This window comes from Choloepus didactylus, chromosome 19 (genome assembly GCF_015220235.1).
Source record: "Choloepus didactylus isolate mChoDid1 chromosome 19, mChoDid1.pri, whole genome shotgun sequence".
NCBI lineage: Eukaryota > Metazoa > Chordata > Mammalia > Pilosa > Megalonychidae > Choloepus > Choloepus didactylus.
Genome location: NC_051325.1, coordinates 60,184,419 through 60,212,143, shown reverse-complemented (window position 1 = coordinate 60,212,143; position 27,725 = coordinate 60,184,419). Strand labels below are relative to the sequence as shown.

General features: G+C 53.6%; 1 protein-coding gene across 3 annotated transcripts in view; it reads left to right on the top strand.

Moving 5' to 3' along the window:
• The first annotated feature begins 20,851 nt into the window (after positions 1-20,851).
• Positions 20,852-27,725, top strand: part of PMEPA1 (prostate transmembrane protein, androgen induced 1) — a 56,100-nt gene continuing 49,226 nt past the window's right edge. Inside the window, exon 1 of one of the 3 annotated variants that reach the window (XM_037811410.1) lies at positions 20,852-21,015. Coding sequence is in view for 2 of the 3 variants with exons in the window: in XM_037811407.1 (XP_037667335.1) it covers positions 26,451-26,709 (259 nt within the window). In the remaining variant the exon portion in view is untranslated. Of the gene's footprint in view, positions 21,016-21,379; positions 21,958-24,365; positions 26,710-27,725 lie in introns of those variants that run through there. The other 2 variants (XM_037811408.1, XM_037811407.1) reach the window with 2 other exon arrangements.

Below are 27,725 nucleotides of genomic sequence, written 5' to 3'. Positions count from 1 at the left end.
AGCAAGGCAGAAGCCCTCATGCCTTTTACAATCTAGTCTCCAAAGAGACACATCATCATTCCCCACAGACTATTGGTTACAAGGAAACCACACTTAAGTGGAAGTCAAGTGAGCTCCACCTCTTGAAAGGAAGAGTATCAGAGAACTTGTGGACTTCTTTTTTCTACACACTTGTGGACTTGTTTTTAAAACACCACAGTTGGGTGCCTCCAATTCCACTCCAGATCCCCATGGACCACCAGTGCCAGCCCCACCTGGGAGCTTATTACAGATGCAGGACCCCAGCCCCCAGCCCACCCCCAGGCCTGCTGAAGGCGTACATTGAAGTTTGAAAAGCGGCTACTCTAGATCGTTTGAGGCAAATTTTGCAGGGCTACTTAGGCATCAGCAATTTTAAGAACTCCAAAAACGAGTCTAAGGCTTGACCACTGTCTGTGAGTACCAAGGCATGTTTTGTGTCCCGGGCAGCTTGTTGACTGCGTTCGCTCCCTGGGGCCGCCGTAACCAAGTCCTATAAAGTGGGTGGCTTAAAACAACAGAAATGGATTCTCTCCCTGATCTGGAGGACAGACATCAAAATCAAGACAGAGGTAGGGTTGGTTCCTTCTGGACTCGCGGAGGGACGCTGTGTTCTACTCCTCTCTCCTCGCTCCGGTGGTTGCCAGTAATCCTTGGTGATCTCTGGCGTGCACAGCCTCTGTGTTCACGTGGCGTCCTCCCTCTCGTTCCCTGTCTCAGCATCTGCATGTCCTCCCCTATTCCTGTAAGGACACCAGTCCTATCGGATTTAGGGCCTTCCCTACTCCAGTATGACCCCATCTTAGCTAATCACAGCTGCAATGACCCCATTTCCAAATAGGGCCACATTCGGAGGTTCCAGCTGCACATAAACTTTGAGTTAACACTGCTCACCCCAAGACGTCCATCTTCATCAGTACCAAAAATAAAACCAAACTTAAAATATGTTTAAAATAAGTACTCCTGGTTCATCACTGGCCAGTGGTAACACAGTACAGTGAGTCTCGGGGGGCACCCCCTCCACCTACCCACCCACCCCCTGCCCCATGCTCAGCCAGCTGGTTCAGGTCACCCAGCCTCTGTCGCTGCTTCCGGGATGAGGCGTGGCCTAAGCGGGTCCAGTCACAGAGCTCCATCCCCACGGCACATCGTTAGCTCAGGGGTGGGCATGCGACCCAAGTCAGATCAATGAGCGCCAGCCCGGGGACTTTGCTGTAACCATGGGGAAGAGGCCTCCCCTCTCCCCTAGGTTTGCTGAACCAGAGTGTATAAACCTGAGTCTGTGGGGACTAGCTCTTGGGAGGGGGGACCCACCTGAGAATGAAACCAAACACTCAGAGGAGAGTGGAGCTACAGATGCCGAGAGAGTGGCATTCCACGCTATGCCACTTGGGCTCCTGGATGCATCCATGCCTAAAACCAGAACTTGCCCCTAGGTTTTTCAGTCCTGGGAGTAAACTTCCCTTGTTGCTTAAACCAGTTTGAGACATTTTGGTATCATTTGCAATGAGAAGGTTTCTACCCAATGCTGATGTTTCTGGCCCTCACACTAGCATCTTTGTATCTGATAGGAAACTTTTGGCTGCACATAACAAAAATTCCAACTCAGTATGGCTTAAATGATAACAAGAAAAATAGCAAGAAATTTCAAGAAGGGCAGAAGCAAGATGGACTAATTCTGCTGTCCAACTATATTATCAAGGACTCGGCTTCCTTCCGTTTTCCTGCTCTGCCTCTCTCAGTGAGGACGCTTGTTCTCTTGGTTGCAAAATGGCTGCCACGGCTCCAGGCATCACAGGCAGAACTTCTCAGGGAATAAGCAGGGCTGTGTCTTCCCAGGTGTCTTTTTTAGGAGAACGAGGAAATCCTTCCCTAGAAGCTCTCCATCAAACATCAGACATCCTCTCATGTCTCATTGACCAAAACTCGCATGTCCTGGGTCACAGGCCCTAAACTACACCTGGATTTTCTATGAGGGGTGGAGAAGGGGAGAAGGGCTGCTGGAAGGGCCCATGGAGCGGCCTTGCCTGCTGGGGTTTAGTCACATCATGATTAGGACCAAGGCAGAAGGTTGATCATATGCATTTCCAAATAAAGGAAGTTCAATTTTTACAACCATAAAAAGTATTTCAGTGTCTTTGGAGAAACAAAAGAGAATGGAAGGAAGTTCAATAAACAAAACCTGAAGGGAAATCTTGCATCTAACCCACATTTCCCAATGAGAGGCAACAACCTGAGAGAAATTTAGAAATTTCCCCTCTGGCTTGGTCTGGGTTCCCCCAGAGCAGATCTGAGAGAAGAATTCAAAGGCAAGTTGTTTATTTGGGAAGCGAAGGAAAGTGGGGAGCAAAGAGACAGGGAAGGGCACTTCACCAGGCCAGCCACCACCACGGGCAGCTGACATGCACGCCCACTAGGGACTCACCTTGGTGGGCGAGCCCCTCTCGTATCATTTCCTGGGAGGGGCTGTGGGGGTGCTAGTTCCCCACACTCCTGCCCTGCTCAGTGTTCCAGAACCACCCTTGGACACAGAGATGCAGCTACTGCCAGGTGGGAGTCAGCAGGAATGTGCTGGAATTGTCAGCAACACATGGAGATGGGCAGGACCGAGGGCCAAGGCGTTGGGGGGGCCACAGCCAGCGCCAGTGCACACACCCATTCCGAGGAGGTGCTCTGTGCTTTAGCCGAGTGTGGGCACCCGCAGTTCAGGGTTTAGGGGAGGCCTGGGGTGCAGGGCTGACAAAGCCTCTTGGAAGCACCCCCTAGGCCCATCCTTCTGGGCTGGCTGGCAGGGATCTTGCGGTGTAGCTGAGCTGGTGAAATGGAACCTGGATGGTTTTGCTTGAGTGACCACAGCAACATCTGCTAGAGATAGATTAGAGGGTGCCCACTCCCCCCAAAATATGCTTTTGCCCTCTTGCTGCAGTTGGGAAATGGAATCTCCCTGACCTGATGCTGAGCAGCCTGCACACTGGGGAAACTCTGGAGGCCATGTTGAAGGTCTGTTGGTGATCGCTAAGAGGAGCAGGGTCTGTCTGTGCTCCCCGCTGGCTCCTCCCTTGGAAACCCACCCAGAATCCAGCCACCCCCTTGGCACAGCCCATGCCACCGGGGCCAGGACGCCACGGCTCTCCCCTGGGTCCCGGCAGCAGCCTTCTCCCCAGCCTTCCAGCTTCCGCCCTTGACGGCAGGAGGGAGCCGTGGAAACCCAGGTGAGAACATGGCCCTCCTCTTCTCAGAACCCTCCGGGGCCCCCATCTCCCCCGGAAGACTTTGGGGATGTGATTCCATGAAGATCCGGAAGGGCCCAGAGTAATCACAAGGTCCTTAAACAGAACCTCAGAGGGTCACAGTGAAAGAGTAGATTTGAGGATGGAAGCAGACTCACAGAGGAGAGAAAACGCAACACTGCCAGCTTTGAAGATGGAGGAAGGGGCCACGAGCCGAGGGATGAAGGCAGCCTCGAGTAACCAGAAAAGGCAAGACAACGATTCTCCCCACGAGCCTCCAGAAGGAATGCGGCCTGCTGACCCATTTTAGACTTCTGGCCTCCAGAGCTCTAAGGAAAGCCATCAGGGTTGCTCTCAGCCACTAGATTTGTGGCGATTTGCCCCAGCAGCAGCAGGAAACTAACACAGGGCTGCGGGGGCTTGTGGGCCACCGCCAGGGATTTAGGTTCTACTCCTAGTTTGCTGGAAGGTGCTGGGGCAGGAGAACAACATGATCCACTTGGGGCGGCTAGGACCCATTCCAGGCCCCATTCGACACTCTTGGCCTAGGTGGTGGCGACAGAGCTTACGAGGAATTTAAAGATAATGTCTACTAAAGCTGAACCCATGCACACCCTATCACCAGCAGCCCCATTCCTGGGAGTAAACCCCACAGAAATGAGAACACAGGCACACAAAGGACTTAGGCAAAAATGTTCAGAAGAGCATTATTCGTAATAGTCAAATACGGGAAACAGCCCATTTGTCCATCAACAGGAGAATGAATAAACAAACCGCAGCACGGTCACACCGCAGAGTACCACCCAGCTGCAAAAAAGGAACAAAGTCGCAATACCTGTCGCCACAAGGAAGACCTCACAGCCGACACGTTGAGCGAAAGAAGGTGGATGCACGAAAGGGCGGGTTGGCACTCGGCAGGTGAACTCGCTGCCCTCCCCCCTATGTGGGACCCGACTCCCAGGGGTGTGAATCTCCCTGGCAACTCAGGAAATGACTCCTGGGGATGAGCCTGGACCCAGCATGAGGGATTGAGAAAATCGTCTTGACCAAAAAGGGAAAAGGGAAAGGAAACAAAATAAAGTTTCAGTGGCTGAGAGATTTCAAATGGAGCTGAGAGGTCACTCTGGAGGGCATTCTTATGCGCTATGTGGATATCCCCTTTTAGGGTTTAGTATGTTGGAATAGCTAGAAGGAAACACCTGAAATCGTCAAACTGCAACCCAGTAGCCTTGATTCTTCAAGACGATTGTGTAACTATGTAGCTTACATGAGGGGTGACTGTGTGATTGTGAAAACCCTGTGACTCACAATCCCTTTATCCAGAGTATGAACAGATGAATAGGAAAATGGGGACAAAAACTAAATGAAAAATAGGGTGGGATGGGGAAGGATGGAATGATTTGGGTACTCTTTTTTCCTTTATTTTTTATTCTTATTTTCATTCTTTTTGGAGTAATGAAAATGTTCAAAATTGATTGTGGTGACGAATGCACAACTATATGGTGGAACTGTGAAAAATCGATTGTATATCATGGATGACTGCATGGTATTGACTATATCTCAGTAAAACAGAATTAAAGGAAAAAAAAAGGCTGGGTTGGGTGATTCCATTCGCGCCAAGTTCAAGAACCGGCAGCATGAATCTCCATGTTAGAGAACAGGTGGGGTTACCTTTGAACCGGAGGCAGTGGAAGGGCTCGGGGGGCGTTCTGGGTGCTGGTCGTGTCCTGTTGCTTGACCTGGGTGCTGGCTATGGGGGCGCATCCACTTCGTGAAGAGTCTACAACCTGGGCAGATGTGATCTGTGCACTTCGCTGTGTGCACGTTATGCTCCGATAAATAACTGTGCTGTAAAACAGACGTGAATGGACAAACGAGCTGGGGTACATCCATACCCTGGGATACTACCAGCAATGAAAGGAATGAACTTGATAATCACAATGAGAAGCACGAATCTCCAAATAATCAGGCTGAGTGAAGGAAGCCAGAGCAAAAAAAAAAAAAAAGAGGATGGACTATATGATTTCTATCTCAAATGGAAAATAGTCTATAGTGACAGAGAGCAGATCAGTGGTTGCTTGTGAGCAGAAGGGGTGGGTGAGAGGGATTTCCAAGGGGCACAGGAAACTTTTCAGGGTGATGTAGAGGTTCAGGACTGGGTTACAGCCAAGATTTCAGTGTGTACACATGCCAAAATTCATCCAATTGAGCACTTTAAATATGTGCAGTTTGTGGTATATCAAATATGCCTCAATAAAGCAATATTTAAACATAGAGGTAGAACCCCAAGATTTGCCAATGGCTGGAATATGGGGGAGTGAGGGAAGGAGAGGGAGAGCAGAAGGTTCCAGACTTGTGAACCAAAGAACGGGGGACGAGGTGGAGTCTCTCATCATCGTTGTCAATTACTGTGCAGTTACTTGAAGCATGTCCGTTCCTACCCTGCGCCGCTCCGGCCAGCTCCTTGAGGCCCAGGTCTGCCTTTGGGCACCGCCGTCCCCTCGGTGCTTAGCAAAGGGCCAGGCACCAGGAAAGGCTCAACAACACTTGTGCGATGAGTGCTCGCTCCCCATGGCAAGTGTTTCCTCCCTAACATATTTCGATCGTCAGGCCCTGAACCCCACTGCCCATTCCTAGGGGTGTACATGTCTGCGTGTGCTTCCTCGACCAAGCAGAGCAGATCCAAAAGAAAGTAGGAAGAAGAAGAGGGGGGCCCAAAAGAGCCCCTTGCATTGCTGGGGCCCCCAGGACGTGTCCTAGAGAAGAGCAGCTGGGTCCAGACCATCCGACAAGTCAGCACCAGCCTTATTCCCATTCTACAGGTGAGGAAACAGAGGTGCGGTGGTTAAGAACTCAGGTGGAGTAGCAGTGGCTCCCAATAGGGAGCGATTTTGTCCCCTAGGTTGGGTTGTGAGACTTAGCAAATAAAAATGCAGGACACTCAGTTAAGGTGGAATTTTGGAGAAGCAACAAGTAATTTTTTTGACTAAGTATGTCCCAAATATTGCACGGGACATACTTATGCTATCCCAATGCCTGTATTGGGCACACTTATAATAACATATTATTTATTGTTGATCTGAAATTCCAGGTGAACTGTGTGCTCTGTATTTTACCAGTGGACATGTGGCAATGTCTGGAGACATTTTTGATCCGTATGACTTGGGGAGGGGGTGCTACTGGCGCCTAGTGGGTAGAGCCCAGGGATGGTGGTAAACATCCTGCAATGCAAAAGACAGCCCCCTCCCCACCCCCAACAAAGAACAATCCAGCCCCAAATGTCAACAGAGCTGAAAATGAGAAACTGATCTAGAGCCAGACTCTTGGGGTTGACATCCTGGACAGCTTCCGTGGGGTGAGCAGAGGCAGGACAGGGGCCCGGGCCAGTCTTCCCTCACCTGTAAGCCACAGGACACCCACAAATGTGGAACAGGGACACTCCCTACCCCCCCCCCCCCCCCCCCCAATAGCAGGCGCCTCGGCACATGCCCCCGCCCGCTGGCCTCATTTGTCTGGAAAGTGTGTAGAATGATACGCAGAGCGCCTAAAAATAAATAAATAAAGAGAGAAGCCCAAATTAGCTGCCTTATGGTTTTAGCATGGAGATTTGGTACAGCTTGCTCCAAGCATCCTGGTTTCCTTGGATACGTTGGCCACGCATTAGCTGACTCGGGCCAAAAATAAAAGATTTGAGATAAAGAAGCCGCAGGACTCTGCCACAGCCGCCACTGCTGTTGTGCCGGTGGTTTTAGAAGCCAGACGTTGCGGGGCTCCCGGGAGGCAGGGGAGGCTAGCTCCTTGGTCTCTCCCGCTGGCTGGAGAGCGCGGCGGCTGAGAGTGGGCTTTGGAGTCAGATGGGTCTGGGTTCAAATCCTGGCCCTGATGCTGAAGGGGCAGCTTTGAATACTTAGTCAACCTCCCTGGGCCTCAGAGAAGTTGCCCTCTCTGTTCAGAAAAAGGGAAGACTACTGGGTGGCATACAACTGCTGACTCCAGAGGCGGGCACAGGGGAGCACCCAGGCCACCGAAGCTGCATCCAGCATCGCCAAAACGGACGACTCTGAGGCCAGCACTCAGCCCCCAGCAACGAGACTCGCCGAGGCGCCACTGGACAGCAAAGCAGAGGCAGGGAACTGCCCCCTCCCACCACCACCACCGTGTTCACCTGTCCGCAGCCGAGGGAGATGACACATCCAGCAGGCCTGTGCCCCTTCACCTGCCGTGTCACCCATTCGTGTTCCCTCCTGTCCCACAGGCCCGTGACCTGGTGGGACCCTGGGCTCAGGGCTCTGCCCGCAGGGGCCTGGCACTGGCCTCACCACGGAGCTCCAATGTGCTGCACCCACCCACCCGCGGCAGTACTGAAAGCAAAACAGGGGAGCCTTAATGAACAGACAACACCTCACGTTGCATTCTCGCTCCTGGCTGCCCATCAGAATCTCCTGGGACCCCTTAAACACCCCGTGCCCAGGCCGCACCCTTGATCAATTGTAATGGGTTGACTCATGTCCCCCAAAAAGATATACTGAAGTCCTAACCCCAGTATCTGTGAAGGGAGACCTTATTTGGAAATGTGGTCTTTGCAGGTATACTTGAGTCAAGATGAAGGCATTCTAAATTACGGTGGGTCCCCCTTCCTTGTAGGAGGAGAAGGAGCGGTGTGGGGAGAAAAAGGTGATGTGAAGACGGGAGCAGAGCTTGGAGTGCTGCGTCTGCAAACCAAGGAGCACCAGGGATGGCGGCTACACCAGTTTGAATGTATTATGGCCCCCAAACACCATTATCTTTGATGTAATCTTGTGTGGGCAAACTTATAAGTGTTGATTAGATTGTAATTCTTTGATTGAGTGTTTCCATGGAGATACAACCCCCCAAACTGTAGGTGATAACTCTAACTGGATATTTCCATGGAGGTGGGGCCTCACCCATTCAGCGTGGGCCTTGATTAGTTCACTGGAGCACTATGTAAGCTCAGACAGAAGGAGCGAGCTTGCTACAGCCAAGAGGGACACTTCGAAGAACTCACAGGGGCTGAGAGAGGAGCTGCAGCTTACAGAGACATTTTGGAGACAACCTTTGAAAGCAGACTTGTGCTCCAGAGAAGCTAAGAGAGGACAAATGCCCCAAGAACAACTAAGAGTAACAGTTTTGAGGAGCTGCAGCCTAGAGAGGAACATCTTGAGAGAAAGCCATTTTGAAACCAGAACTCCGGAGCAGACGCCAGCCACGTGCCTTCCCAGCTAACAGAGGTTTTCCGGACGCCACTGGCCATCCTCCAGTGAAGGTACCCGATTGCTGATGTGTTACTTTGGACACTTTATGGCCTTAAGACTGTAACTTTGTAACCAAATAAACCCCCTTTATAAAAGTCAATCCATTTCTGGTGTTTTGTGAAAAGGCAGCAATTAGCAAACTGGAACAGCAGCAAACACCAGAAGCTGGAAGAGACAAGAAGGACCCTCCCCTGCAGGCTTCAGGAGGGCGGGGCCCAGCCGACACCTTGACTTAGGACTTGTGGCCTCCAGAGCTGTGAGAGAATAAACTTCTGTTGTTTTAGGCCACCTGGCTTGCAGCACTTCGTTATGGCAGCCCCAAGAAACTAAGACACAATTAAATCACAATCTCTAAGACTGGGACCTGGGCATCTGCATTTTTAAAGCTCCTGGTGATGGCCATGTACAGTCAGGTTGAGATTCACTGGTCTAGGTCAGGGGGTGGGAAACTTTTTCTTTAAGGGAAAATATTTTATACTGTAGGCTTTGCAGTTGCAGGCCAGGCAGCCTCCCCTGCAACTGCTCACCTCTGACGTCATAGTGCAAAAGCAGCAAACAGATGGGCGTGGCTGTGTCCCAATAAAACTTTATTTATAGACACTGAACTTTGAATTTCCTATCATTTCATGTGTCATGGAATGTTCTTCTTTTCTGTCTTTCCAACCATTTAAAAGTGTAAAAATAATTCTCAGCTCGCGGGTTGTTCAAATACAGGCAGCGGGCTGGATCTGGTCCACGGACTGCCATTTGCCAAAAGAAAACCGTGTTTAATTTTTAAACTCAAGTCACTGAGCATCTACTTAGTGCCAAGCACCAGGCACTGTGCTAGACCGTGAGGCTACATCAGGGAAGAATCTCTGGCTTCACAAATCACATGCCCAGTTGGATGGCGTGGCACCTCCTAAGGACCCCACAGGAGAGGGGTCCTGCTACTGTCTGCCTTTCCCAGAAGCGGCTGGGGGGTGTCCTCATGGAGACTGAATCCAAACCAGAATTTGGATTTTGTGAGTTGACATCCAAGCTGCTCTCCCCTCGGGGAAGGCCTGTCTTCCCCACTGAGCCCTGTGTGGGGTGCTGGCAAGACACACAGGAAGTGCAGATCTAGCTCCTTTCCTCAGGGAAAAGGTTCCAAGCTGCTGCCCCAGGAGGCGGATTTCCACCCATTTTTCAGATGGGCCAACCGAGCCCACAGGGGATTTGCCCAAGGACCTCAGCCAGGTGGGCCTGGCTTCCAGAACACCCTCACCTGTGGAGGGAGCTCAGACGACCTGGTTTCCAATCAAGTGCTGGGTGATCAGACCCAAGGACCCTCTGTGCCAGTTTGGATGTATTATGTCCCCCCAAACGCCATATTCTTTGATGCAGTCTTGTGTGGGCAGACATATTAGTGTTGATTAGATTGTAATTCTTTGATAGTTTCCATGGAGATGTGACTCAATCAACTGTGAGTGAAACGTTTGATTGGATAATTTCCATGGAGGTGTTACCCTGCCCATTCAGGTGGGTGTTAATTGGAGCACTGGAGTCATATAAAGGAGTTCACAGACAGAAGGAACTCAGAGCAACTGAGAGCGACATTTTGAAGAGGAGCTGCAGCTAAGAGAGGACAAAACACCCCAAGAGCAACATTTTGGAGAATGCCATTTTGAAACACAATCTGGGAGCAAGCGGATGTCAGCCACGTGCCTTCTGAGCTAACAGAGCTCTTCCGGATGCCAAGGCCTCTCTCTAGTGAAAGTATCCTACTGTTGATGCCTTACCTTGGACACTTTATGGCCTTAAGACTGTAACTTTGTAATCAAATAAACCCCCTTTATAAAAAGTCAATCCATTTCTGTTGTTTTGCAGAACAGCAGCATCAGCAAACTGGAACATCTTCCCAGCAGTTATCTGCAAAAGAAAGATAAAAACAACTGAGGCCCAGGTTGTTCACTGTCAACAAATAGGTCAGTAACACCTCCTTCCACACCAGATTGTGCAGGTTGGGGTAACTACTGGGAGAACTGCATAAAGCAAGGTCCATGAGCACTTTGTTCAGGGGCCAGCTCAGAGGCAGGCTCACACGGAGGGGTCCCCATGGCTGGGCTACTGGCATCGGTGGTACTATTATTACATCGGTGTTGTTGCCATCCTCATTGACACCCCCACCCCAATCCCCCACTGGGTTTTCTGACTCCCAATCGGAGTCCTTCCAGTAAGTCTGAGCATCAGTTTTAAAATCTGGTAATCTGAATCCAAATCCTGATCCACCAACTGGGCAAGTGACTTACCCTCTCTGGGCATCAGATTCCTTGTCTGTCCAACAGGGACTGTAATGAAAGACCCCCCTCAGCGGGGTCCGGGGAGGATGGCATGAAATTGACCAGGTAAAGTCCTGAGAAGGTGCTGAAGCAAGCATGCAGACCGATGGAAACTGGCTCCACCCCCTACTCTTTCCACCATGCATCACGGTCTCCACGAGACACCTCCTGCCTTCCCAAGTCCATTTGGCCAAATGACTTCCAGAAACCCCAGCTGACCTTGGTCCTGGACATGGGGTTGTCCAGCCACGAGCTGGCACAGTGGCAGCTCCTACACTGGCCAACTTAGACCTTCCCGGAAAGGAACCAGACCGCACCAGACCCCTTGGCACTGGACCCACAAATTACATAGCCGGGCCCGAGCAGGAAGCCTGGTGGTCGCCCTAAGTTTCTGAAGGACTGCTCCATGGAAAGAGAAGTGCATTTATGCTGCCAGGAGCATGAAATTATGGAAGTCAGGAAGCAGATAGACTTTGGCTTCATGTAAGGCAATACTTGCTGTCAACAACAGCGGCTCTGAATGAACTACCTCCCAGAGTGAAGTGAATGGCCCATTCAACAAGCACCTCTCGGCCAAGCCCTGTACCCCCATCAACTTACTTACCTCTCACCATAGTCTGAAAAAGAAGAAACTCTTCGTATCCCCACTTCACAGAGGAGGAAGCAGCCGGTTTTTATAATGTGCCTGGGATCACATAGCTGGCTGGTGATGAAGCCCGGATTTGAATCCAGGTGTGACTGACCAGGGTTGGTGTCTATCGCCTGAGTTTTCAGATACCCAAGCTGCCAATGGCACAATCTCAGGAGCCAGGAGAGGGGCTTTTGGCTTTGGGAGGGGCAGGACTTCAGAGCTCAAGGTGGAGATCTGGACGAGGCAAGGCCCCAGGAGAGGCTGGTCTTCAGGTGCCTGGGCCCCCCCCTGGAGATTTCCTTCATGATTAGAACAGGCCACAGACACTGAGAGGCACAGGCGGATCAGCCGGGACACATGAATGAAGCTGGACACGTGTGCTGCAATAGGGAGGGGTGGGGACTGTGGCAACTCATGTTACAAAGTTTAGAAATTGTTTAAACAAAATGCAAGCAAAACCAAAAACATCCCTGCAGGTTGCCCCCAGGTCACCAGTTAGTGGTGGCTGGTTAGACTGTGTGCCCGTTTGGATATATTACCTCCTCCCAAAAGACATGCTTCAGTCCAATCTTGTGGAATATTTGGATTAGGTTGTTTTCATGGAGATGTGACTCACCCAACTGTAGGTGATACTTTTGATTAGATTGTTTCCATGGAGGTGTGGCCCCACCCATTCAGCATGGGTCTTGATTAGTTTACTGGAGTCCTTTAAAAAGAGCAGACACAGGTGAAGACTTTTGCTGGCACTTTGGAGATGCTAGCCCAGAGTTTGCTCTGGACAAGCTAAGAGAGACAAGCCTAGCCAGACACATTTTGGAGAACGCCATTTTGAAACCAGAACCCCGGAGCAGATGCCAGCCACGTGCCTTCCCAGCTAAGAGAGGTTTTCCAGATGCCATCCACAGGTGATTCTTCAGTGAAGGCACCCTATTGTTGATGCCTTAGTTTGGACACTTTTATGGCCTTAGGACTGTAACTTTGTAACCAAATAAAACCCCTTTATAAAAGCCAATCCATTTCTGTATTTTGCATAACCAGCAGTATTAGCAAACCAGAACAGACTCTCAGCCCCATGAGGGGAGGGGATGGGCCCCTCATCCCCATCAGCGCCCTCCCAGCCCAGCACAAGGCCTGGTAGACAGGTGGCACTCACTACCTGTTAGCAAGAGCTGTGGCTCCAATAGCAGCCAGTCTGCAGCCTGCCTGATCCCTGCCACCCGCCAGGGCTGGACAGTGTGCTTGACCCACCTGAGACCCACCCCCTGTCTTCTCTCTCCCTTTCCAGTAGCACAAGTTCAATTTATAAGACTTTTCTTTAGCAAAGGAGGGCTGAGCATGGATGAATACTGGGATAGTGCAGGCGCTGACAGACATTGAATCCCAGCCCTAACACCTCCTAGCCAAGAAACCTCAGTAGGTTCAGCTAGCCTCCCTCGGCCTCACCTCCACATCTGCACAATGGGAACAATAATGCCTAACTTGGGAGTCTGTGGATTTTAAGTTAGATCAGGTATGCAAAATGCTAGACCGCCCCGCACATAATAGGCTTTTAATCTATGATAGGTCTTGTTCTTTATTACATGCGCAGTTACTATTTATCAAACACCTACTGTGTGCCAAGCACTGTGGTAAGAACTGGTCTTCGAAATAATTTATTCAACAAGTACATATTTAATGTAAATTTGGGTCAGACACTCCACCAAGCTCATGGGTGCCTCCCCCACAAGGAGCTGCTTTTTAGGGGAAACAGATTAAATGCCATGAGGGAATTTGGCAGAGCAGACGGATGACATAACCCGGATTTTACAGGTTGAGCCACTTGCCAAAGGTAAACAGATGGTAAGCGCGGGATTCAAAACGCGCTTCTTGTGAGTTCTGCCTTAAACCTCCAGCCTCCGCTCTCGCATCTAGCACACAGAAGATGCCCAGGAAATATCTGTCGAATGGATGGATGCCACTTGATCCTAATGAAATCCTAAAGGGCTTTCCTAAACGAAGCAGCCAACCTCACAAGGGCGGCCCCACACCCCCACACGTCCCTACCCGGGCCGGATCCTGCCTTTGGCGCTGCCACCCCCGCACCCTGCACCCCGCACCCCGCCCTCCCGCTACCACGTGGATTTAAAACCCAGCAGCTGCCGGGCTCCTGCCCCTCTAACGTCATTGGGCGAAGCCGCCCGCACTTGTGTCCAATCGAACCGGCTTCTTTCAGAATCGGAACTTGGGATTGGTCCGCCAGCGGTGTCATTTCGGGCCGTCTGTGACGTCAGCCATGTCTGGCACCCCCGCCTCTTCCGTGTCTTGACATGTTTTAAAGGAGCCGCAGGGGAGAAGACGCGCGTGTTGCTTCAGAAGCAATTTGAACAAGCTTTTGAAAGATTTTAAAGTTAATGCTCATTGTAGAAAATACAGCAAAGCGGTGCAAGAAAAATGTAAGTTGGATTTAATTTCATTACACAAAGATAACCAGTGTTAACGTTTCGGTGAATATCATTTCAGTCTTTTTCTAATAATAAATATAACTTTATTTTCACAACATTAGGATCAGTTTTTGAGGCCTATTTTTAAGGGTATTTTATAAAGGACTTTTTCCTCTGTGTCATCAATTATTCTTTGAAAACACAGGAGTTTTAACTGTTATCTTTGACCTTTTCTCCCTATTTTAAAAAATGTCATTGCATTTTTTACGTTACAAATAAAGAGAGGATGAATGTTCTTGTCCTTAAATCTTTGTTCAGTTCTCTAATTGTTTCCTTAAAATATCTGGTAGAAATGGAACTACTGGATAAGAGTCCTCATAGTTTTAAGGGCCTGATTCACATTTCCCGGTTGTTTTGTGTTCATTCCTCCCGCAAATGTCTCCTGAGTGTGCACGGGCCAGACACTGCCAGGAGCAGAGAACAAGACAGAGGAAGCTGGTGCCGCCTTCTAAAATGCAATGTCGGCTTCATGGCCTTTGGAGCCTGCTCTTGGACACCGGTTTCCCAAGGCTGTATCTAAGGATGGCTTCACCCAGCCTGCTGGGAGAAAGGACACGGGGGGGGACCGGATCTCCAGTCCTTCAGGGAACCACGGGAGAAGGGCCACAGTGTGTCCAGAGCCTCACCCTCGAGGGGACTGTTGGGGCACTGTCACACCCATTGCTCTGGACGCAGACGGTGCATCCCGGAGGCCCTGGGTGCACCTGAGGCCAGACACTGGGGACAGTGAACAAAGCAGTGCACGTTCATAAAAAAAAATCACAATGTGGGGTATCCTCGGAAGGGAAGGAGATTGTAAGGACTCCTTGGTATTCTGTATGCCACTGGGGGCTCCCTGAGGGTGGACCGCCCCACATCCATCATCACCATCACCGTTTTTCAAGGGCTTGTTCGGGCCAGGCCCTGTGCTTTCTCATTGACTCTTCCCAGCCACTCCGGGAGTTGATGCCTCTATGATTGCCACTTTAAAGGTGAGGAAACAGACCCAGAGTGGCCACTTAGTTTTCCCAAACAAGGTCGCCCCAGTTGAAGGGATGGTCTGTCTTTGTGAGGTCCCATGGCCGAGGCAGGAAAAATTCAGTATTTGGGGAATGGCCCGATGAATGAGTGAGCCTGGGCTGGCACTCCACGGCCTCCGTGGTCCACTTGGCCTTGCTCCCACACCCAGCCCTTCTCTCCACACCGCACCTCTCGACACCTCTCTGCTTGGTGCAACCACCTGCCCTCTCCCCGAAAGCCTTTTATGCCATTGAAAACCATGTTTTTACTTTATTGCTCCTAACAGCAGTAAAATGCATTGCTCGTGAGAACAGAATTTCTGGTCCGTGAATCGGCTTGAATGACAAACAGTTCTTTCTGGAAGGGTTTAAGACGTAAGTTGAACATCTGGAATCTTCCAAATCCCTCTGAGGCTCAGCCTCTGGCAGAAAGTTCTGTGAATAAAGTCATTCGAGGTAACCAAAGACCTCACAGGCCTGGGCTGGAGGTCAGAAACTGGCTTCTAGCTCAGCCCAGCCTTCCCCTGGCAGCCTGGCCTGGGCCAAGTCAAGTTCCACTCTGGCCTCAGTTTCCCCCTCTAACAGAAGACGGGGTCTGGTTACGGAGGTCCCAATGGCCAGAGGTACCCCTTCTGCCCACCCTCACTCTCCTTCCTGGGCGCTTTAGCCATGTACACTCGACAGGAACCAGTTCCTTTCTGGAAACAAGCATTTGACTAGACAGGAGAGAAGGGGCTCAGATGATTGACCAGTTGGGGGGTTTGGGGAAAGTTCATCTGTGGCCAGTTTATTTGAGCTGCTCTCACTTGCTGCTGAAGAGCCACGTGACGCTTGTGCAGGATCTAAGTGCTTGTATCATCACAACACACACTCTACAACCAACAAAATACACACATATACACCCATCACATGCAACACTGACACCACACATATCGTGGGTTGAACTGTGTCCCTCCAGAAGACACCGCCAATACCTGTAAATGTGACCTTATTTGTAACTAGGGCCTTTGCAGATGTAACCGGGTTAAGATGAGGTCATACTGATTTAGGGAGGCTCTAACCCACTCTGACCGGTGTCCTTGTAAGAAGGGGGAAGTTCGGACACACGGACACACAGGGAGAAGGCCGTGTGGTAACTGAGCAGGGACTGGAGGGATGTGTCTACGAGCTGAGGGACACCCAGGGTGGCCAGCAGCTGCCAGAAGCCAGAAAAGGAAGGGAAGGCTTCCTGCCTGGAGCCCTGGGAGGAGCGTGGCCCCCAGAACCGGGAAAGGATTCATCTCTGTCGTTTCAAGCCACCACATTTGTGGCAATCTGTTACAACAGCCACGAGACACTAATACATCTACAAACATCACACACAGCACACATACCACGGATAATGTGACAGCCACCCAACACACCCACATACCCACAGCACACACCACACGTCTTTGTGGCTACATGTTCTGGTTTGAGTTTTGGTTCCAGGCAAAGGCTGGTTCCCCTTCTGGGTAGGGGCTGCTCCAGCTTTGTGTTTCCCGGATACTTGGTTAGAAGCATGTCATATGCAAGCGGGCACCCAGAGGACTGAGGAAAGATGCAGAAGGGGCAGAAGGATAGAAAGAATTGTTAGGAAGTAATGAATGAAGTCCAAAGGCTTTGTGCATTTGTGTGGCTGCGTGTCACTCCACAGATGTGTGCTGAGTCCCTGCTACGTGCCAGACCCCCGTCAATGCCCTCAGGGACGGGGCAGGGAACCAGTCAGACTCCGCCCTGCCCTACTTGGGTTGACTGTCAAGTGAAGGAGAGGGACAGTATGCAGGCTCGCACACCCAATGCCACCGGCCCCGGCCTCGCTGTGAAATGCTGTCCCACCGCCACTTAGCAGCAGGGAGACACAGGTCCAGGAGCTAAGCCCACCTGCCAAGGCCCCTGGGGCAGGATCCTGGCAACTGTGAAGGGCCTGTCTGTTTGGTCTGGACCCCCCAGCCCACTGCACAAGTCAACTGAACCTCATCTCTGTCGGACTGATGAACACCAGCCTCCAAGCCAAGGGGAGAGTGGTTGAGCCAGGGAAGTCTCCAGGTGGCTGAGGTGGAAGGATGGTGCTTGGGTCTGGCAGGGATGGCCGGGCTGGACCCAGGCAGGGGCAGTGTGGGTGGACAAGGGGCTTGGAAGGCACCATTGGCTGAGGTGGGGCTGTGGGCTTTGGGGCCCAATCCCTGCATTTGCTTCCCAGCTCCCCCTTACTCGCTTCACTGCATGTGCCCGAGCCTTGATGTCCCCATCTGTCAAATGGGAATAACATCAGCCTGGATCTCACATTCAATGACCTAATGCCTGGCACACAGCAGGAGCCTATTTGTTCAATGGTTAGAAGGATGAATACAAGGCGGTTAGAGCAGGGCCTGGGACACAGGCAGTTATTGGTGTTTAAAAACAAAACAAAACAAGATAGAATCCTGAAGCTGACAGGCCCATTGAACTGCAGGCAGGTCTTGGGGGAAATGACTTGGACTGATGGAGTTTCCAAATCTGGGGAGAGGGGATGGGTCGCTTTACCCCTGATGCAGCCCAAGACTGCTTCTGAAAAGGCAGCTCTGTCCCTGCAGACCTGGGGGTGGCAGGGAGGGGGGGCTCCCACTTTGTCCCCACTGCCCGCTCTCAAAGCAGGCTCTGTCCTGACCCGTCTAGGCACTTGCCTCAGTGCCCAGCGGGCACAGCCAGGACGTTTCCAGCCACCCTTGGCTCTGGCCAGAACCCACGCTGGCTTCCCCAGCTGGCTGCCAACACCAGCCTGGCACCGAGGAGGCCAGCTATGGAATTTGTGGGAGCCAGTACAAAATGAAAACCCAGGGCGGGGCCCCTTGTTCACAAGTTAAGAATTCCAAGGCGGGTACTGGAAAACATTAAACCAAGCAGGGCCCTTTGAGTGCCCAGGCCGCCGGCCGGTGAAGCTGGTCTTGTACCCGAGCCCCAGCTGCGCTGGGAGCAGAGCCTCCAGACTGGCTCGGGCCGGCCCCTTCTCTCTAAACATCCTCTGCAGCAGATTCATCCAGCACTCAGGGAGCACAGTGGGGCTGTCTCGCAGCCCTGAAGGGCCTTGGGGGCACCCACCCATTTCACAATCCTATGTCCCGAGACTGGGTTGGGAAACATGGCCTGAGCCCCAGACTTCCCGGGACCTTGGGGGAGCCCTTAGCTCTTCTGCAAACGACTTTGGCCTTGCACCTGCTGCTCTCCCAGTCTGGGCCTCTCTCCCTGCTGTCCCTCACAGGCTTGGCCCCTCATCACACCCAGTTCCACCTCCCCAGAGAGGCGGCCCTGACCACTTTGGCTCAAGAGGCCTCCAGGCCCCCTCAGCTTTGTTTTCTAACCAGCTCTTCTCTGTGAAGTTAGCCCCAGGACTCCTATGTTTCCACATCTATTGTCTGCCTCGTCTGCAACAATATGAGGCCCCATGGGGCAGGAGTTTGTACCTGGCAAGCCGTGGGGGCCCAGTAATTACAAGTTGAATGAAATGCCACCTCCTCAGGGAGGGCTTCCCTGATTATCACCCCCTCCCCAACCCTGATGTTAGGGATGGAACTGTGGCACCCCCCCCCTCCCCCCAAAGATACGTTCAAGTCCTAACTCCTGGTCCCATGAACATGATCCTATTTGGAAACAGGACCTTTGAAGATGTTATCAGTTAGGATGAGGCCAAACTGGATTAGGGTGGGCCCTGATTCAATATAACTGATGTCCTGATGAGGAGAGGAAGTTGGGACACAGCAGAAGACAGAGAGAGGGAGAGACAGACGGCATGGGATGGTGGCAAAGCTTGAGTTACGCCACCACAAGCCAAGGAATCTTGTGCCCGGCTGGCCATCGCCAGAAGCCCACAGACTTCACGGGAAGTATGGCCTTGTCAACACCCTGTGCTGGACTTGTAGCTTCCAGAACCGTGAGATTAGACAACGCATTTCTGCTGTTGAAGCTGGTGTTCTTTGTGACAGCAGCGCTAGGAAACGGAGGCACGCGGCCTCCGACTCCTTGTCACCACTCTAGGAAATGACCTGGCTGAGGTATGAGTTTACACCTGGGTGTGTAGCCACCCTTGCCATCCATGATGTCACACAGGGCAGGGAACTTGTTTTGTTCACTGCCTTATGCCCAGCACCCAGCACGGAGGTTGGCACTGAGCAAGACTCCAATCGTCACCTGCTGAACGAATGAAGGAAGCATCTTTCCCCAACTCGTGGCTTCCTGGCCCACCTCCCAGCACCCCCACAGAGCTGAGCTCTCCCACCCGGGTCCTGCACCCATCGCCATGGCCCCAGCACAATGCCTGGCACACACAGGGTGGCCAGATTTAGCAAATAAAAATACAGGACACCTGTTAAACTTGAGTCATTTTTAGTGTTAAGTATTTAGTATTATGTCCCAAATATTGCATGAGACATACTTATACTAAAAACGATTCACGGCTGATGTGAAATTCAAATTTCACTGAGTGTCCAGTTTGTCACCTGGCAACACTTCATGCACGTGAAACTCCCGGTGAGGGTGGGGACTTGAGCCCATGCTCCTTCCAAAGAACTCTGTCCTTCCCTGCCACCCTGCCATGTGTCCAAAACTGTCTGATCTTTAATTGCCTGGTGTAAACTGAAAAAGACACAGCAGTTTCTACCCTCCCAAGGTTGCCATGAGGAGTTAAATAATAAAAGAGCACGTGCCTGGCCATCCTCTTCTGCTTTCAAGGAACCCCCGCCTTCAGTTTGCACAACAAACCCCGTGCAAAAGTCACCATTAATGTCCCCACTTTGCGGAGGAGGAAACCGAGGCCAGGGAGCTGGGGCAGGCGAAGGACTGGGCCCAGGCCACACAGCCGCGTCCCCTTGGCCTCCCAGCTCTGGGTCTTCAGTCACCCCAGGCAGAACCAGCCTTGCAGCAAGGTCCCAAGACCTGGAGCTTTTCCCCAGTGCCGCTGCCACCCAGAACAGGCACGTGTTGGCGCTCAGTAAGCAGAGGCCTTTGGTGTTGTCACAGGACTCCCTTCCCCGTGTCCCAGACAAACAGGGGGTCAGTCGTGGGTAGTTTTTTTTTTTAATCCACTGAATTAACTGGTTCTTTTTGCCCGCTAGCAGTTCACCTCCCTGGTGTAAACGCTGCCTCATTTCCAAGATAATCCACCTCTGATTTTGCACCTCCTGCCACTGGTCTGCCACAGATCTCCTCTGGCAGTGACTTCAGGAGGGAAGGGCCCTTCCTGAGAGAGAGCTAGAGGCGTGCCTGCCCCCAAGGCTGGGAGAGAGCTGATCCAGCTCCCCGAGTTCTCCAAGAGGGATCCACGCCGGTTTAGACCAGTTCTGCCCTCCGGCCCCACCTTCACTTCCCAAATCTTCGCTTTTCCTCCTCCACCCAGTTTGTTAGTAGGAAATAGCTTAAACTTTTTCCACCCTGAATGCAAAAGGTGTTCCTGCTCATTACTAAACTCCAGGCATCACAGGGATGTGCAGATATTTAAAGAAACAGGAAAATGCATGTGTGGGAAAAATACTCAGCAGGCACCAGAGGCATGGCTCAGGAACCCCCACTGTGTGACCCTGGGAAAGCCACAGAGCCTCCCTGGCCACAATTTCCCAGTCTGTAAAATGGTCATAATAAAATTCTGCCTCGCAGAGTTGGTGTCATATTGCCTTAACACAGAGCAAGCGCCCCTAAGTGCGTTAAATAAATGGAAATTTGGGAAAGGGTTTAGAAGGGGACACACGGAACTGTTAAGAGAGGTCAGGAGATGTGCCAGGGTGGGGGGCCTTCTGTGTAATATTTTAATAACTTTTTAAGCAGGATACTGTGTTTTTGTAGCACATGTAAAATTAAAACTTCATTTTTAAATAAGCCCCGCCCCGCTTTTTGAGCTCGGGAGCCGCGCCCTCCGGCCGGTGGCCCCTCGGGCCGCAGACGCAGGCGGTGTGGATCTGAGCCGGACGATAAGGGCTCCCGGGCGTGTCTACGCGAGTTCCAGTCTTTCCCAGTCGGCCTCCCGGGCTCGGGTTAAAGTGCGCGGGGCGGAGGGGGGGTGCTGCAGTCCCGGAGGCGAAGTCTCCTGCGAAGTCAGGTAACGGGAGATCTGGGGCACTTTCCCACTTTCCTTCTATTTCTCCTGCCCTGAGTACCCCGAGGGCCTCCTACTCCTTAGGAGCCCGGCTCCCCACAAAAGCCTGGTCAAGAGCCCCGGGCGGAGAGCTGGAGAGTGGAGCATCCGCAACGCGCAAGGGGCCGGGTGGGCGCGGCGGGTGCGGGAAGGGGCCCCAAGGTAACCCCGCGGAGCCCGGGCAGCGCGCGTCTCCGCCGCGCGGGACCCGGGTCTACGCCGGCAGCCTGGCTCCGGCCCTTTAAGAGCCCGCCCCTTTGCCCGTCACCCCGCCCCGCGGCCCGGGGAGGGGTGCGGGGGAACCTCGGCGGGGATTGGCGCAGCGCGCGCCCCCTCCGCGGCCCCCGCGCGGTGGGAACCGGCAGCCCCGTCTAGCGCTGACGTCAGACCGTCTGCCTGCCTCCGACCGCGGTCTCGGTGCGAAACCCGATCTCCTTGGACTTGAATGAGGAGGCGGCGGCGGCGGCGCTCGGCTGGGGGAAGCCAGCGGCTCAGGCTCAGCCCCGGCGGCGGCGCGCGCCCCGGCTGCCAGCCCATTCTCCGGACGCCACCCGCGGGCACTGCCGACGCCCCCGGGGCTGCCGAGGGGGGCCCGGGGGGCGCCGGAGAGCGCGGCCCCGCGTACTGAGCCCCGCGGCGCCCCGGGAACTTGGCTGCGCCCCTAGCCCGGCGAGCCGGGGCGCGCCTCCCCCACCGCGCGCCTCCTGCATGCGGGCCCCGAGCGCCGGGCGCCGGCCGGAGCCCCCCCCGGCCGCTCCCGCTCCCCCCGCGCCCCGCGCCGCGCCGCCGCGCCGTCCATGCACCGCTTGATGGGGGTCAACAGCACCGTCACCGCCGCCGCCGGGCAGCCCAATGTCTCCTGCACGTGCAACTGCAAACGCTCTTTGTTCCAGAGCATGGAGATCAGTGAGTGACCCCGCGCCCCCTCCCCGGAGGCCCCGTCGGGCTCGGACCCCAGTCGGGGCGCAGATGCAGGCGGGGGCCCGGGCCCGCGCGCCCCCTCGGGCCGTGCGCCGTGCGCCCCGGCTGCGCCCGCCGCGCCCCGGGCGCGCCCTCCCGGCTCGCGGCAGTTGGCGGCCGGCCTGGCTTTGTCCCGCGGCGCTGCGAGCCTGGCACGGCCCCCGCGCCCCGCCCGCCGGCACTCGGACCCGGGGCCGAGCGGCGCGGAGGGCCGGGGCGGGTGAATCAGTGAAGTTTCCATTTTATTTCCCTCGGGGGCAGTCGCGATGGAGCAATTAGGCCGGCTCTTTATCAACTTCGGGGTGGGGGGGGGGTGGAGGTGGCGGCATGTGAGACACTGTCTGGCCTGCGAGGTGTCTGGGGCTCCGAGTGTGCGTCTGGAGGGTGCGTGGCGCTGTGTGTCTCGGTCTCGGTGGGTCTGGATTTCCTTGCGTCTGGGGAATGTGCGTATCTGTGTGTCGTCTGAATCTGGGTGCGTCTCTGGAGCGTGTGTCTCTGGGTCTCTGCGTCTTTGGATTGTGTCTGCCTGTGTCTGGGTCTGGATCTTAGTGTGTCTGGGTGTGTGTCTGGATCTGAGTCGCTGTCTGTGGAGTGTGTCTATTCCAGTCTTCTTGTGTCTCTTTCTTTGTCGGGGTCTCCGTGCGTCTCTGTGCTTTCTGGGGGTCTGACCGGGGCTAGGTCGGCTCTGGGGACCATTTGCCTCCGGCTCTCCGAATCCAGGGCTCGGTGCTGGTGCGTCTGGCTGACTGTGGATCCCGAGTGTGTGTCATTGTGTGAGTGTCTGTGTCCCCGATGTACCTATAAATAGCCTCTGTCTGGACAACTTGGCAGAGTCTTGCTGGGACAGTGGTTACAAATGAGTCAAAGTTTGGGGCTGTGTTTGGTACTGTCTTGCCCTGTAAGTGGGTGGTGGGTCAGGGGTGGGAAGTGGGGGTGTTTGGAGTTGACTCAACCTATCCATGTAGATCACAGGCCATTCCGGGGGTCCTGAAAGCCTTCTGGGCAGTTGGGGAGTACACACACACACACACACTTATTTATGTCTCCTGTACATGGAGAAGTTGAGACAGCGAGCCTCGCATTTACCTATATGTAGCCCACCCAGGTGGACGTTTGGGTTGGGTGGGGAATCAAACCACCGTACCCTGGGGTCTGACTTACAGTCTGCACCCATTCCCCAGCCCACCCACTTGAGGATCTTTTGCCCCTGAGCCTCAGTTTCCCATCCTCACTCCGAAGCACCCTAGACGAGGGGGGCCCCACCGTACTTCCCTGCACAGGCCAGCCCAGGCCAGGAGTGGGGAGGCACCCGCCACCGAGCCGAGCCAGTCTCGGGTGACTCATAAGCCAGTTTCCGCAGGCAGTTGCTATAGTTTGCGGCCCCTGAGCCTGTACAGTGCTATGCAAGAGGTAAAAATAACCCGTAGCCAGCCCTGGGCCGGCTCTGGGGGTGGGTCATTCCGTCCACCTCGCCCCCCTCCCTCCTATCCTGGCACTGAAAGACCGCCAGGCCAGCAAGTTGCCAGGAGAGCCTGCACAGAGCCAGTGTTTGCAGAATTCACTTGCATTAAACCAGACTGTTTCCCAAAGGCCCTTTGTGAACTCGGGAGGCTAATGAAATGCACGAGGTTATTATTAAAATATGTTTGCACGTGTTTGGAGAGAATCTTACCGGTGCTCAATGGATCCCTCCCTGCCTTGAGTGTCTCCCCTGCTTTATCACCTCCCCCAGTCTGTAAAGCTGCCTTGGGAGAGACCTCCTGCCCCAGGCATTGGTGCTGTGCTAAGCTTGTCCCCCCCAGCAAGGGCTGGGTGCAGTCTAGCTTCCCCCTCCTCCTCTCCCCTCCTTTCACCCCCCTCCCCTTTCTGTTCCGGACTGTTATTTTTAATTCCTTCCTACTTCCGTCCTTCTTGGGCTAACCAGCGCTGATGGTGTCTGTGCTGACAGCAAGGCATCCTGTGTGACCCGCTGCCTCGGCTGTGTGCTCTTGCCCACGCACTGCATTGGAGGGGGCCCTCGAGATTAGTGTCTGGAACCCCCGTGTGCTCTGGCTGGCTGGCCGCTGGGAGCCCCGGATTGTCAACGTACTCAGTGTATTTCTTTAACAGGGCCCCTGCTTACTGGAAGAAAGCCAGAAAGCAGGGAGGGAATGGATCTTAAAACTGCAGGTATAATGTAACAGTTTGTTGCAAGTGCTAGTCACATTTCCCAAAAGGGTGGGGTGAGGAAGCTTTAAGGCCTAGTGTTTCCAGGAGTTTCTTTATACCAGAAGATAGAAAGGAAGGGAGGGTGGGAGGGAGAAAAGTAATAGTTCTTCTGTTTATTTCACCTAAGAGCTTGCCTTGGGGGCTGTCTACAAATACAGCTATAACTGGGTTTGGGAGTTGGGCTGCAAGACATGGTAGAGGTGGAACTCTCTTTTGTAAGAGACTTTGTTTCTGCAAGAGGATATTAAGCTTGTCCGTCCTTTAAGCTGTCCTGGGCTTCAGTTTCCTCTAAAATTGTTCGGCCGTGCAAGATAAGGCCTCCACCCTCAGGAAGTCTGGTTGGGACGTCTCAGTGCCTGACGTGGCTCCCTGCCCACTTCGGGAGTTTACGGTGCTGAGTCTTCTCTGTGGTCATCAGGTGCCCCCAATTCCAAACCGGGGAGAGGCCTGGTGAGTGCAGAGTTCAGGGGAAGGCAGGGACAGGACTAGACCCAGCCCCGGAGGTATGTGTCCTGGACCACACGACTGCCTCTTGAACTTGGACCGTGAGCCCCAGAGCAGGTCTGCCTTGAACCTGGGGGCTGCAGGAAACGGGCTGGGGTCCCCTTCATACCTGGGAAGATGGGAACAGGAAGTAGGATGGGACTGGCTTGAATTCTCTTTAACAAGCCCAAGCCCCTCCGGGGACCCCAGTCTTTTCTCAGAGTCAAGGAGTGAGGGACACGGATGGGGAACTAACTTCCAAAGTCCATCCCATGGAAAGCGTGCTGTTCTTTTAGAAAGCCAGGGGTCCTGGGATTAAAAACAGCTGTGCAGATGACAGCCAGGGAGTTGGCTGTAGCTAGGCTTGAGGGAAGGCCTCCTCCTGGCGTGCATTTTGCTTGGCACTCTGGTTGACCTCTTTTCATTTCTGCTGGGTCTCAGAGAAATTACCCCCCTCCCCTTCCAGCTCCCACCTGAGACTTGGGGCAGATGGGCAGATGGACGCTCAACGTGAGTTGGGGTGCCACAGCGCCATTGACTCACATGGCCGGCATTTCTGGAGGGCCCCGGGAGGCACCCCATGCCTCTTTGGACAGTATTTGCAGTGGCAGTTTGGTTTTTTAACATCACCACTGGCTGCAGCCACTGGGCCTCTGATTCCCCTTCTCCAGCCTATTCCAAATGAATGTTGCAAAACCCTGAAGACCCGACATTCAGAAACTCACAGACACCCAGGTTTCAGATGGGCTGTCTGTCTGGCACTGGCTGCTCATGTTTAACACTTACTTGAATCTCACCCTCGGCCCTAGTGACACTTGGGGCTGGGTAATTCTCTTTGGTGGGGCTGGCCTGTGCCTCGTAGGATGTTTAGCAGCGTCCCTGGCCTCCACTCACAAGATGTCAGTAGCAGTCCCCCTCCCCAGTTGTGACAAACAAAAATGTCCCCAGACATTGCCAGATATCCCTTGGGGGGGCACGTTGCCCCTGGGTGACACCCCGTGTCTTAATCAATTACTGGTTTCTCCGAAGGGGTTTGGGGACCGGGGAACAGCACCTGAGTTGCCAGCAAACGTGAACCCTCAGTTCCCCTTCCGGAACAGTCCTTATGAAGACTGGTGGCCACGCTCCAATTGGTGTGGCCCCTTATCCACTTAGCCTCTATTGGGTGCCCACTGGATGCCACGCAGGAAAGATCGGGGGTCCTTCTTGAGATGAAGTCTCTAGCTTTTGTCTTGGATTTACATTTTAAGAAGGAGAGCCTCGGATATCAGTGAAAACTGCTATTTCAGGATTTGGTTAAAATATGGACACTGGGCTCCAGCTCTTTTCCCTCGTGGGCATTCCAAGCTGGGGCCTTTTAACCCGCATGCTTTCTGTCTGGGATTTAAGTTGTGGCGAAATAAGGTGGTTGAGTTCTGTGGCTGGAGTCTCAGGTTGGGAATTCAAAGACAAGTGTGCCCGGTTAACCGCAGTGTCCCAGGAGGTCTGGGTTAAGCCAGCTACTCGGTTCAGGATGACCCAGGGTCAGGGGTGAGCCTAGTGTTTGTCAAAACGTAAAATAACTAATTGTTCATACACGCACACGTGCGCGCGCACACACACACACAGCTGCTAAACCTTTCTGCCTTTTCTGCCACCTTCTCTTTGGGTCGGAAATGGTTAAAACGTCTGGGCATTTAAGGAGAGAAGGGGGAAGGAGTGTGCACACATGTACTTACAGGGTCCTCCCCTATTAGTTGTGCAAATTTATGCCCGCCCTTCCTGAGAGGAGAAGGGAAACTGAGCGGCTGGTGATGCCTTCCTGGAGAGAGGAGCTGTTTGGGAGTGTCGCGATGGAGGCTGGAGACGAGACGCCCACAGCAGAGATTCTTTCCTTTGCGGACCCACCTGGGAGCTGCACCCGCCACCCAAATCCCAGAGCCACCAGCTCGGGTGCACCTGGGTACCTGCCCACAGCTCCTCTGTCGCTGGAGCCCAGGGCCCGGGCTTTTAAGAGTTCATGGTTCGGTAAGTTGTTGAAAAGTAAGAGAATGTTTGCCATCGGAGGTGCTGGTTGCAGGGCCCAAACCAGAGGTGCCGCTGGGCTTTCTCACCTCAGTTTTGTTATCTGAAGAGAGGGCTTGCAGGTGATGCACTTGGGGTCCTGCCTGGGGAGAAGTGACTCTGACAAATGGAATTTTGGAGGCTGTGCACCTGCCAGCCCTGGGCTTCTGCATGGCGCATATGCTAAGAGAAGGAGATGGAAGCTGAGGGTGTATTCTTAGCTTTTTAAAGTGTGTGTGTACATACGTGTGTGCACGGCTAAGGGCATGTGTGAGCAGCCGTGTGTGCTGGTGAGCCCAGCTGTCTTCGTGTGCTCTCTGGGGCAGTGAGGAAGGCACCCTGCTGCACCGGGATTTTCCTGGGGCTGGGAGAGCATGGTCCAGGGTGGACCTAAGGGGCTGCCACCTCTTAGCCCGCCCTGTGGCCAGATTCCTGCAATCCCAGAGAAGCTGGAGTCTAGATTTTGCTGTGAAACTCCGGGTTTTTAAGTCCCGGCAAGCCCTTTGTGTTCTCACTGCCGGGGCCACCAAGACACACCTGGAGGCCACCCCTGGCCTGCGAGCCACCGTCAGGACCTGAGAGATGGAGGCTCAGCCCGGCTCAGACTTGCCGGCACATCCCTTTGCGCCAGCTACTTGGTCATCCGTGAAGTGGGGTTCAGTAAGAGCGCCCGTGTGTGGGGCTGTCGTGAGCCTGTATTGGTGGAGATAATGCGCGTCGAGCGTGGCGTGGCCTGTGGCCCAGTTATAGGTTTGGGGGAGGGCTGATAGCGGATTAGACTCAGCCATTGCTGCCCAGTCCCCTGGCCATCACGCTGCATGTCACCCTGCCTGACGAGGAAGGCCGTTGCCAGAGACAGGTTTCCCCAGCCTGGGGCTGGTGGGCAGAGGTTGGCGGGGATTGTTGGGAGGGAACAGGCCTACTGCACGCCTGGCCAGCAAAGCCCCGGTACCCCATCCTGGCCCAGGAAGCCCGGGCAT